The 11,803-nt window shown below is 35.9% G+C and overlaps 1 protein-coding gene across 1 annotated transcript; it reads left to right on the forward strand.

The window, feature by feature from the left end:
• Window positions 1-127: 127 nt before the first annotated feature.
• On the forward strand, window positions 128-11,198 carry LOC133534768 (probable peptidoglycan muropeptide transporter SLC46). Its single transcript, XM_061874036.1, has 9 exons — window positions 128-334; window positions 3,097-3,288; window positions 3,753-3,927; window positions 5,812-5,997; window positions 7,034-7,324; window positions 7,719-7,873; window positions 8,512-8,680; window positions 9,366-9,525; window positions 10,177-11,198. Exons 1-9 carry the CDS (start codon window positions 293-295, stop codon window positions 10,259-10,261), a joined length of 1,455 nt encoding a protein of 484 aa, XP_061730020.1. The 5' UTR covers window positions 128-292; the 3' UTR covers window positions 10,262-11,198.
• Window positions 11,199-11,803: the final 605 nt, after the last annotated feature.

An 11,803-nucleotide genomic window follows, 5' to 3' on the forward strand; every position in this document is an offset into this window, starting at 1 on the left:
AGTTTTTTTATAAAACTTTATCCTGGGCTACAATCATGCGATACACTGTATTTTAGAAACGTATTGCAGGAAATATACAGGTAACGTAGCAACACTGGCTACGCCGTCAATGTCACAATGACACTTTCCATTCGGTTTCCACTGCCGCTCTCACTCTGCCACTGCCACTCTGCCTGCTCACTGTTGGCGGCATCGGTAGAGAAAAGAATAACGTTAATATGGTTTCTGATTCTATTATTCTGTTAATGAATTAAACTATCTTTATATAGAGTACTCGGTGTTGTATGTGATAATGGATCAAAGAAAGGATGAAAACGTTAGTGAAATCGAAATGGTAAGTGTTAATATTTACTTTTCTATTTTATTCGGAGTGGTATCTAAACAAGTCAAAGTATTTATGCAAGTATGCGAAGTTGTACGAAGTCTTCCCTATATTAATATTTTACGTAAGAGCATTTGATTCGTTTTTTTGTAAGTGATAGGGTTGTTTTTATAACCAAGACAATCACTGAATATTGTGATATATACATATATATTGTTAGGCTTATACAATTTCTTAGTTGTACACCTCAAACAGAAAGATAAATAACAGGTGCTCTTTTTGCTGGGTCTCTTAAAAATAAGACAACCTGGAATGATAGAAGAATATTTTGGGTCAACCTTGAATCATTGAAATACATAACTGAAAATGTTGAAACTAATTTTCTTATATTTATTTTAAGAAAAACAAAAGCACTCCCAGATTTTTGAGATATTTATATTTTTGTAGGGTACCTGTAATAAGACATTTTAAATTCATTTATTTATTTAATTGTATGGCATGCATGGCATGCCATTTTAAATTCATTCATATGGATTGAACAAAAGGAAGCCTATTTTTAGGGTTCTGCACCCAAAGGTTAAAAGGGTCCCGTTTTTATTTTACTAAGACTGTCCATCTGTTTGTCTGTCACCAGATCTCCTATATACCTATCTCATGGATTGTGAAAGAACCGTGAAATTTTCACAGATGATGTATAACTGTTGCCACTATAATAACGAATACTAAAAACTATAAAATAAATGTTTAAGTGCGGCTCCCATGCAACAAACGTGATTTTTTTGCCGTTTTTTGTGCAATGGTACCCTTTGTGCGCGAGGCCGACTCGCATTTGGCCGTTTTTTTTAAATTCAATTTCTGAACTGCTTTAATTGAACTTGAACAATTCAATTGCTGAGTCTACGTTTATCACTAATTTGCTAAAAACACTGTTCTTTTTAGAAAAATTAAATAATGTAATATTACGATCTACCAGATCTTACGATCGCGTGCTGACATATACATTGTAAGTACCTAAAAAATTTGGAATAACCAATGTCATATAGAAGCCCCTACATCCCTAAGTAAATTGTATTCAAAAGTTCTACGCCTAATTCATAACTGTTTCATACTCGTAACATCCAGCATCATTTTAATAAGTATTCCATATCTTTGTATCTTAAAATGATAAGAGCTATAATTTCTTATCACATAGCTGTCAATAACACTTGTGTTTATTACTGTTAGTTACAAGTTAAACATTATCTCAATTTAGTTTAAAATAAGTATCTTGTTATTAAAGTTTTCTGTGTTTGGTTATAGGTTTTTTCTTTTCACAATGTAATTTTATATATTGCTTACAGCAGGTTCTCGCTAAGAGAAAAAGCATGTGAAAATTCCTACTTTTTCCATGCAAGTATGAAACAGAGTTTTCTAAATGGAAAGCGTCTCTTCTTTAGCATAATTTGTAGCTTTTCTAGGGACCATGGTATGTTGTTCTGTAAGAAACTTTAATCCTGCATCAAAAAAGTTCGAAGTAACGATTTTGTCACTGACTACATTTTTTCTAAATCTTGTCCATTTTCACGTAACTATTAGCGGAACGGGATACATAAATAATCGGGCAAGAGCATGTCGGTGCTCAGTGTAGGGTTCCGTAGTTACCATTTTGTCAGAATAGGCTAAACGTGGGCTATTAGTACCTAAGTATCATGTACATTACAAGTGGGAGTACTTTCGGAGCGATATGTATGAACGTCTTTAACATCTTTTTACTAAGAAGAGAGGACTATTTGAAAAACTCAAAATTGTCTCGACCTAAACCTATCATGTTCTCTATAGCAAAGAGAATTTGAAATAGAGGTGTATTGTCAAAGAAGTTGTATCGACTTAAATTTACTGCCATCTTTCGACATATAATTAAAACTTTTAGAACGCCATTTGACTTTGATCCTAATTCTTTCACTGATATGTGTTCAAAAAGTGGCGCCATCTTACCGGGCACTACTATAGGTTATGCCGCCATCCCTCGAAACGATCGTGCTATATCTTTATCCTTTGATCTATTATAGATGGCGCCACTTATTGATATTTAACAAATTGAACACATATCAGTGAAAGACGCAAAGCTGCGTTCGGGCAGACAGACGAACGTGGCGAAACTATAAGGGTTCTTAGTTGACTGCGGAACCCTAAAAACGGGACTATAAAAAATCCACCGAGTAGGTATATTGCACGTGCACAAAGTGAAATGTGATAAACACGCTACCAGCCCAGTCAAGGTTCCTGCATCCTCACATAAATCACCAAAGATTAAATAATCATGTGATATGAAATATTTCATATCTTTTTACACAGTCATTCCTCTTAAATCATGAGGTTGATACCTATAGGTAAATTTTAGACACTCTGATCTTCTATCACTATCATATCCAAAATTAGAAGGAGTAAATTGAGACCAAAAAAATGTGTGGATGAACAGAGTCGCACCAATACGGGCATTGTAGGTAAAATCCGACGCACGCGTCCGCACACTGCCCGCCAGTTAGCGTAATTACTATTTTTCGTTAACTCGCTCACCACAACAACGCCATCTAGCGGACGCCCTAAGCGTTCATTTTTACCTACTTTGTACGGAACCCTATAAATTATTCATAAGCGAGTACTGAGTAGTATAGTATAGTATAGTACAGTCTACAGCTTGGACTAGGTATGTCTTATACATGGATATCTAAAACGACATATGTGAACAAGATCGAACTTAATACGATTCTTCCTTATTAAATTTTTTGCCACAGCCCATAAGAAAACCATGGTACAAATACGTGACAGTGGAACCGACCATGTTCTTATACATGATGGCCTACATGATCACCAATGTTGTCGAACAAACATTCTACGTGTTCCGCGCGTGCAACGTCGATCATGGATACAGTGAAGAGATCTGCTACAACATAACAAGTTACAAAGAAATCAACGAAGAAGTACAGGTAATTTGTTTTTTTTTTTACAATAGCAACTCGCGACTTACCCGATGACGAAGTACTTAGTCGAATTGTCGCCCATCCTTAACCGTTTTAACCAGCTTAAAATTTTTAAAGAATATTCTCACGGGTTTGTTATTACTTATTTACTCGTATTTACTTATCAATTTTTTATATACATACCGTTGTTTACCGATTTCTCGAAAACTGCTAAATAGAACGATTTGAAAATTTATTTCTTGTTTGAAAAGTCGCATAACTACTACACAGTTGGTCCCAGTGTCATTAGGTCGCAGGTCAGGAACCTGGAGACATAGAGAAAAATGTTCAAACATTACAGGTACACCTTTACTGATTTGGGTATTTTGAAAAGCGTTAATTGATTAAGTGGTGATTCTGTTAAAAACCTAAAAATGTTGAAGGCAGTATTTTTTTAACAAAGGTTATATGCTATAATGATTTGATTATAGGTGACAGTGTCCACCTTTCACCAATGGAACGGCGTGGCCTGGCACATAGTGCCGTTCGTCCTCGCGTTATTCCTTGGCTCCTATAGTGATAAGAGAGGAAGAAAGTGCATCCTGCTGGCCGGGATGCTCGGGAAACTCTATTTTTCCATAATGGCTACTGTTAATACTATGAATGGTAAGTGCAGTTCGTAATTTGTTAGAAACATGTCCCTCGGGTTTTAGAAACATACAGCCGACCATTCCGTGTTCCTCGGGTTTTAGAAACATATATGCAGCCGACCATTTTCATTACTAGTTTTTAACCGAACTCAGATAGATATAAATTGTAGAAGGCAGTCCTCTATGCACTCTAGAAGCTGGAATGACTCTATGATTTATGTATATACAAGTATTGCGTGGCGTACGTCAGACTGATATCAACCTGCCCGCGACGATATTTGTTTCTTATCTTAGTAATCCTGAAGCTGCGTCTCAGATATATACCTATATATGTAAAATATGAGACACATATGTATACATATCTGAGATATGACCTCGATAACAAATGCACTAAGGATGATAATAAAACAGCCATTGAAAAACCAGTTTAAATTTGGAAATTATTTTGCGAAAATACGGTAATAGTAGTTTACAGTACATATGGTGCTACTTTATAGCACTAGTGCGAAAATTAGCATATTACGTTACTGTGTCGAACATTTAAAGGGCCATATGTACTGTAAAACGTGGTACGATACATGTGCGAATAGGTAATTCGCAACTCGTGTCGATTTAAAACACTCCCTTCGGTCGTGTTTTAATTTATCGCCACTCGTTTCGAATTTCCTATTTTTCGCACTTGTATCATAATGTACTATTATGTGACTACTACATAATGAAAGGCATTAAAATACGAGTGTGAGTTAAAAAAAAACGAACGTAGTGAGTTTCTTAAAAGGGCCACACGAGTGTTTTAGTTCCTTATTATGTACATCCAGTATTTTATCTACCTACACACATATTATAAACTCTAACTCACTAATCACGTGTTAGAGTGTCACTCTCGAATATGAGGTGGCGTCTCCGAAATATCGTTATCGCTAATTTTACACGAAGATTTTGCTATACTAGTTTAAACACAACAAATCAAATTAATGTTGTAATTAAAAGATATACTGTACGTGAAATAACGGTAAATGACACCGTAAATAACGGTAAATGATTTTTTTCAGGCATCCATCATAATTTTTAGGGTTCCGTACCAAAAAGGTACAAAAGGAACCCTGTTTTAATTCAGAGACTATATATACTATACCTTCCATATCAGAGACGAACAAACATGCGAGATTTGTCAAAATTGTTTGCTATGACATTCCATTTGGAATTGAACGTCATGTCGACTGATATTAAAATAGAGGTCCAATCAACTTGCCTTTTTACAGAAATGTTCGTAATTTGAATAGCATTATCAAATCGAATTTGATATGGTAATGAAGCAATAGAGTCAGATCAAATCAAGTCTGCAACGGTTTTTATAGCACACACGCCGTGCGAGTGTTATTTATACGTCATAATGTCATAGAAGTTTGACGTTTAAAATAACACTGCGTGTGTTATGTAAATCGTTGCAGACTTGTCTTGGTCTGACTCTAATAACATTTTCACAGATAAGAAATTTGTAGTATCAAAACAGATCTTAATACTGACCATTATTTGTGGATTTTGAAAGCATCATAGAGGGTTTATGATTTATGAATTTTATGATATGTGTGTAGATAAACAATTGAATGTGTTCAGTTCTAATAGCTGTTAGAGTCAGATGATATACTTACTTTACTCTTTGGTCAGATGTGTAATTTTAAACGTCAATCTTCTATGAAATTATGACGTCTACTTATACTTGAAACTTGCACCGTCTGGGCTATCAAAATCGCTGCTAACTTACCTTGGTCTGACTACCTACTGTTATTATGCGTGTTGGGGGATAGTTGAACCTACTCAAGTAATGAAATTATAGCAGCAGCAAATAAAGAAATCTACTTAAGTTTCCAGATTAGGATTTAATTAATTTTATTTTCAGCATGGCCGTTAAATTATGTGATATATACGGCTACTTTTCCTAGTGCCTTAACCGGTTCAGACTTGGCAATATTCGCGGGTGTCTTCGCGTACATAGCCGACGTCACTAACCCCGATAATAGAACCCTAAGAGTTGGGATTTTAGATGCTGTTTACTTAAGCACTATGCCTTTGGGTGTTTTTATTGGTAAGTAATGCTAATATGATACTAATTTTTTCGTATGAAGATAATTAATTCGATTTAATCACGCTATGTCAATATATATTCTACCTGCACTTATACAGTTAATCAAGGACTGTTCATCCCACGTTAATCCGAATTCTCTCTTAGAACTCAATCATAATCGTGACATACAAAATTCAGTCTGTGAACTAATCACCTTTTAGAAATTCTTATTATTATTATTCTTTCTAAAGTTCCTAGACCACCCTGTGGATGTAGTATAGCTCTATAACGTTGAGGAGAAAGGTGACCTGAAGTCGAAGATTGTCAGCGCATTTTAACTAAATATAAAAACTTATTTGTTAAAACCTACATTTCCTCTCGTTGACATTTTCTTCTCAGTTAATTATTAATTCTAACCTACTTTAACTGTACGTATTTGCTGTATCAACATTTTGAATATCAGTAACAGTTTCACTATCAGATTTGTACGCTTTGTTGAATCTTGCGATTCTTGCGTCAGTGCATATTATGAAACAATCGTCATTGTAATGCAACTCCTGCTTACATTTAATGCTGTAAAGTGCAAAACCTTATAGCACCTACTAAGAGGCACAGTATAGTTAGTTTTTAAATATAAAGTTGCTGAAGACATATTTAGATTTTTTTGGTATCTCATTTCATGATATGTATGGTATGTAATTATATTATGTTCCGAGCCTAAGCGTACCCTAGGCTCCCATGAGCCGTGGCAAAAATGCCGGGACGAAGTGAGGAACAAGAAGAATTTAATTATGTTCCGACTCCGTCCGTCCTGGCGTTACATTTTAATGTCGAAATGATGTCATTCGCCCGTGCATTTCGCTCGTACAGTGTATGGCGGGTGAATGATAAAATATGACATCATTTAGATCTTAAAATAATATCATTTAGATATCAAAATGTAAGTTTGAATTGGTCTCAGGGACGGACTTGCATTTAAAAGATCTGTTTACTTTCTAAAGTTAGTAACATTATAACAATCAATTATAATATAAGTGTTGCGCATGTGTTGTTGCAGGTAACATTTTATACGTGCACGTTGTGAACAGATCGTTCACAATAATGTTCGTAATCAACAGTATCCTCATGGTACTGGCGACTCTTCACTGTCTGTTGTTTCTCAAATGGCAGACCAGGCCCGAGCAGTCGTCCCTGCGGGACGCCGGCGTCACCAATCCGGTGGGTGACTTCTTTGACCTCAAAAATGTGAAGCAAACGATGCTCACTCTGTTTAAAAAAAGGAGTAACCACCGCACAGTATTTTTGTGGTTCTTACTTATATCGATGGCGCTGTATACGTTTCAAAGAGGTAATTATAGAGCAAGTTACATTTTATACTGTAAATATACTGGATTTTATCGCTTGAATCGCATAAATATAAATGTAATTAGAATGCAATACTTATTTGCAATAAATGCTTTTGACGCATATTCTGATACGCTGCTTTTGATGCTGACTGTACACTGGAATAAATAAATTATGGACTAAATTAAGTAGCAAGTAGGTTTATTTGCAGGTTTCGGTTGGAGTTATTTCCTCTATGTCCTCAGCGTGTTTGATTTCAAAAACAATGCTAGCATACGTCCATTGGTTTCGTAGTTTAGCCGTAAATAGGCAACGGACATTGTACGTTACTTTGAATTTAAAATACAGGGATATAGAGATTTGTAGTTTAATTATAGTTAAGTACCTATATGTTACAGACGAGAGGCCGTTTATGTACCTGTACGTCCAGAACGTGTTCAAATGGGACACAACTGCCTACAGCAACTTCAGAACATATACCAGCACAGCGTACGTGCTGCTCATGTTCATAGGGATCCCACTGATGACTAAATTGTTCCACTGGAGAGATACGGTCAGTACCAACATTATAGTTAATCTATCCGAATTATTGATATAGAGATATAATAATACAATACAAGGCGATTGCAGCATGCGGCATATTGACATTTTAAGTCTTTGTCCGTCACTATAACTGGGCCGTAATTGGAGTAAAAAATAACGATGTCCGCAATTTACAACTTCGGTGTTCGCGGTAGGCACTCGGAACTTAGGTTAGAACCGTGACCCTCACAGAAACGAACGAACTGGTGCCAAAAAAAATGGGTAAATATAGGTAAGAAACTTCCTTCAAAATAACATTATGAGTACATATACAAAATTAATAATGATATTTGAGTAAAAGGCAATCGAATGTCATACACCGCTCACTGTCAATTAATATTTTCTTATTTTGTAACATAGTTATATTGTTAATAATTATTTGCGGAGTAAAAAGTTTGTAAAATGTTTAAGAATTTTTTTAACAGTTGTTTATGAAAATTTTTATGAATCGTTTTTTGTGAAATACCTAATAGTCAACCACATAGTACCTAGACCTACGCATGAGTTGTCCAGTGAGCCACTACGCCAAGTCTGTATCTTGGAACTCAATAAAACCTACAAACTTTGATGTGATAAATAAGTAATAACCCATCGTTTATACGTTCATAGGTGATAGTGATGCTAGGAGCCACGTCACACATGGCCGGGCACTTCTTGTACGCGCAAGCGACCGCTCCTAAAACCCTATACATTGGTGGAGCAGTGGCTGCTCTAGGGCCCTGTGTCGCGCCGCTCGTCCGCTCTATGACATCCAAGGTTCTGCCGTCTTCTGAAAGAGGTACTGATAACTAACTGTACGAGTAGATGAACCCTATGTCGACGTAATAAGGTTGCTTGTACGCACGAGCGACGCCTCTTAAGACGCTGTACATCGGTACAGGGGCCGGGCTGGGGCCGTGTCGCGCCGCTCGTCCGCTCTGAAAACAGAACAACTGAATAACTAGAACGGAGCACATAACAATTGAGGTCACCAAACATAAGCGCTCTTGTAATAATTTAGTACAATTACGACCGATCTACGATTAATTAAAATATTTACAAAAGTTAAGTTTCAGGAGTGAGCCTGGGGTACTACACGGTGTTTTTATAAAACTCCGTTAACTTCGACGTAAGATCAATGCGGCCAAATCCGTCATAGGGTCAATTCCGTATGAGCGTATATTTCTTATATCGTCTTTTATTGTGTTGTGTGTTTGTATTGTAATGGACATTACAAGTAAGATATTACTCAGGTCATAGTATAGAACTACAGACCAATGTTGACCGAACATTAATTAGAAGTGACCATGACAAATTGAATTGAACCGTAAACCGTAACGGATACACAGATCCAGAGGGGAGGCAAGTCTTATTCCGGTCTCCTCACGATGTTTTCCTTTACCGAAAAACAATTGGCAAATCCTGGAATAATTTCCATAAACTTATTTATGTTATGTACCTAATTACTTGTACTCTATTTCCAGGTGTGGCATACACATTTTTGTCGGTTATGGAGAACGCCGTCGCGATGTTCGCCTCTATTATATACTCGCAAGTGTACAATGCCACGCTCGGCACCAGTTTCCTGAATGCCATCTTTTATCTTACCATCGGGACGCAAGCCGTTGTATTTTTCTTGTCACTGTAAGTATCTACTTTTATAAAAAGATTTTTATTTAATACAGTTATATACCGTAAACAAATAACAAATTTTATTGCTAAGCTATGTATACGCTTACCTAATACCTACGACTATGACCTGACTCTGATTATGATACTTAACGTGCCGTGGCCGATACTTGACGTGCCGTGGCCGCGCCATACTTGACATAATGCTTAGCGTACACGGACTGAAGCTGAACTTAACGTTGTTGTATATTTTGCGGTAGAGTCTGTGCTGAAAGAGAAGAGTCGTGGAATGTATGGGGCCCAATACTTTTCACCACTCTTCTATTTCCGAACAGACTAACTAGATTGTCAGGCCAATTAATAACTTCTGACAATCTAATAAATAAAATATTCGAATCCGTGTAGCGCCATCTAGTCAACTTGTCAAAACCGTTCCACGATAATCTTCAGCGATGTGCGCACTTATAGGTACTTCATTTGATTACGGTTCTAACAAAATTAAGAAGGTAAATTCTGAATTTCTGACTGAATGACGCATTAGTTGTCTAACAGTTTACAGCTGTCAAATAGTATGAGGATGTCATCCTATGATAGTTCACATTTTTCTCCCGTGCGTTGATTTTTGAATACCAAGCATATATGTATAAACCAGAATGTTATTTTCAGCTGTATGGAGCTAACTTTAAGGGGCCGGCGGCTTGAATCACTATTACCGGAGGACGAAGAAGAGATATCAGCGCGGACTCCTTAGGCCACTATCAACAGTATCAACTGTCCTATTAGAGGTGCGGAATTTAATAAGCATTCGGACAACAATCTTTTTCATTGACGCTGCTACCCGAACATACGAAACTTGTTCACAAAGACTGGTCTGGAACACACAATACCAGAAAATATTTGGCGCTGTGTCCGCGCTATCTAGGGAGGGTATGATTAGGACGCCACGCACGAATCCTTGTCTATACATACAATATTTTTTTATACTATTTGCCTTGTTCGATTCTCTCGTCCAGATTGTTCGTTTCGAATGGTACACATTTTGGCATATAGGCATTTATTTAGGCATTTTAGGTTGCTTACACTAATGTGTTAACAAACTGTATGTAATAAACTCGAATTATATTTTTATTAAGGCATTGGGTGTCATCTACGCTACGTACAGACGCAGTAAATGTTGAAGGACCTCCTAGCCTCCTTGGTAGTCACCCTGCCGACAAAGCGAGAAGTGCCAGGTTCGAATCCTGGTAAGAGCATTTATTTGTGTCTGTTCCTAAGTTATAAATGTTTTCTATCCTTATGTTTTCAATTTGAAATTGACCGTTTTTTCTTGGTTTTTATAGAACGGTTCCATGTATGACTATTTTAGCGTATTTAGATTAAGTTAAATATATTGTTAATGTGATGAACCCTCCTCTAAAACTTATCCTTCGGATTAGGTAAATTGTAAAAAAAAATGAACGTAGTATTAATAATGGATTGTTCCACATATTGCCCAAGCGACGTAGTACCATCATTTATTATGATTAATTTTAAGGATAGACACTATGTTTAATTAAATACGATGAATTATCGAAGTTATATGAATGACTAGTTTTGTAGACATTCAGAACAATTACACAATTTATTGTTATACAAGGTGGTATATTCCCTATTGTGATTTATGGTATTATTAAACTCCACTGTTACAATTTATTGTATTTTTATTTCAAATAGGTACACACGTAACACGAGAAATAAAGATAGGTGTTTCTTTAAATTTTTTATGAAAATAGCTATATGAAATCGACTAAGAAAATTTCTAAAAAGTTTTAACACTACCTCTGTATGCGCTATTTTAAATTCACTTTCCATTAAAACCTATATCCCCTATTAAACTACTATGAAACTAGATACGTTTTCACTAGTTAAAAACTAGTTTTCCGTTACGCCCCGCTGAAAATTAGTATTAACTGGGTTTTTCAGTTAAACTTAGCCTTGGTCAAAAAGTAATTTCAGTTAAAACTAGTTTAAAACAAAAAAAAACACAATATGTAACTTTTTGTGCTAATTAATAATCAGGGGTCGGACAAAAAGTGCGGATGACGTAAAAATGACGTAATCTTGCACACAGGATGATGTTTGAGTTTGTATTTAAACTTCCGTGTGACATGTAGTAACAAAGTAGTATTAATGAAGTAACAAAATAATCGTAAATAAATCCATGGAATTAATAATACAGGTGGTAGGGTGATGTAGTGAATAAAATAATTTTCACGAAACTTGTTACCATAAGGTATAATTATTTGAAATTAGT

This window comes from Cydia pomonella, chromosome 1 (assembly GCF_033807575.1).
Source record: "Cydia pomonella isolate Wapato2018A chromosome 1, ilCydPomo1, whole genome shotgun sequence".
NCBI lineage: Eukaryota > Metazoa > Arthropoda > Insecta > Lepidoptera > Tortricidae > Cydia > Cydia pomonella.

Bases quoted from the DNA above. Each gene is read 5' to 3' on its own strand.
- LOC133534768 (XM_061874036.1), top strand. From the start codon at position 293: ATGGATCAAAGAAAGGATGAAAACGTTAGTGAAATCGAAATG. The intron at 335-3,096 runs GTAAGTGTTAAT...TTTTTGCCACAG, and splicing joins ACGTTAGTGAAATCGAAATG to CCCATAAGAAAACCATGGTA. The intron at 9,526-10,176 runs GTAAGTATCTAC...TGTTATTTTCAG, and splicing joins GTTGTATTTTTCTTGTCACT to CTGTATGGAGCTAACTTTAA.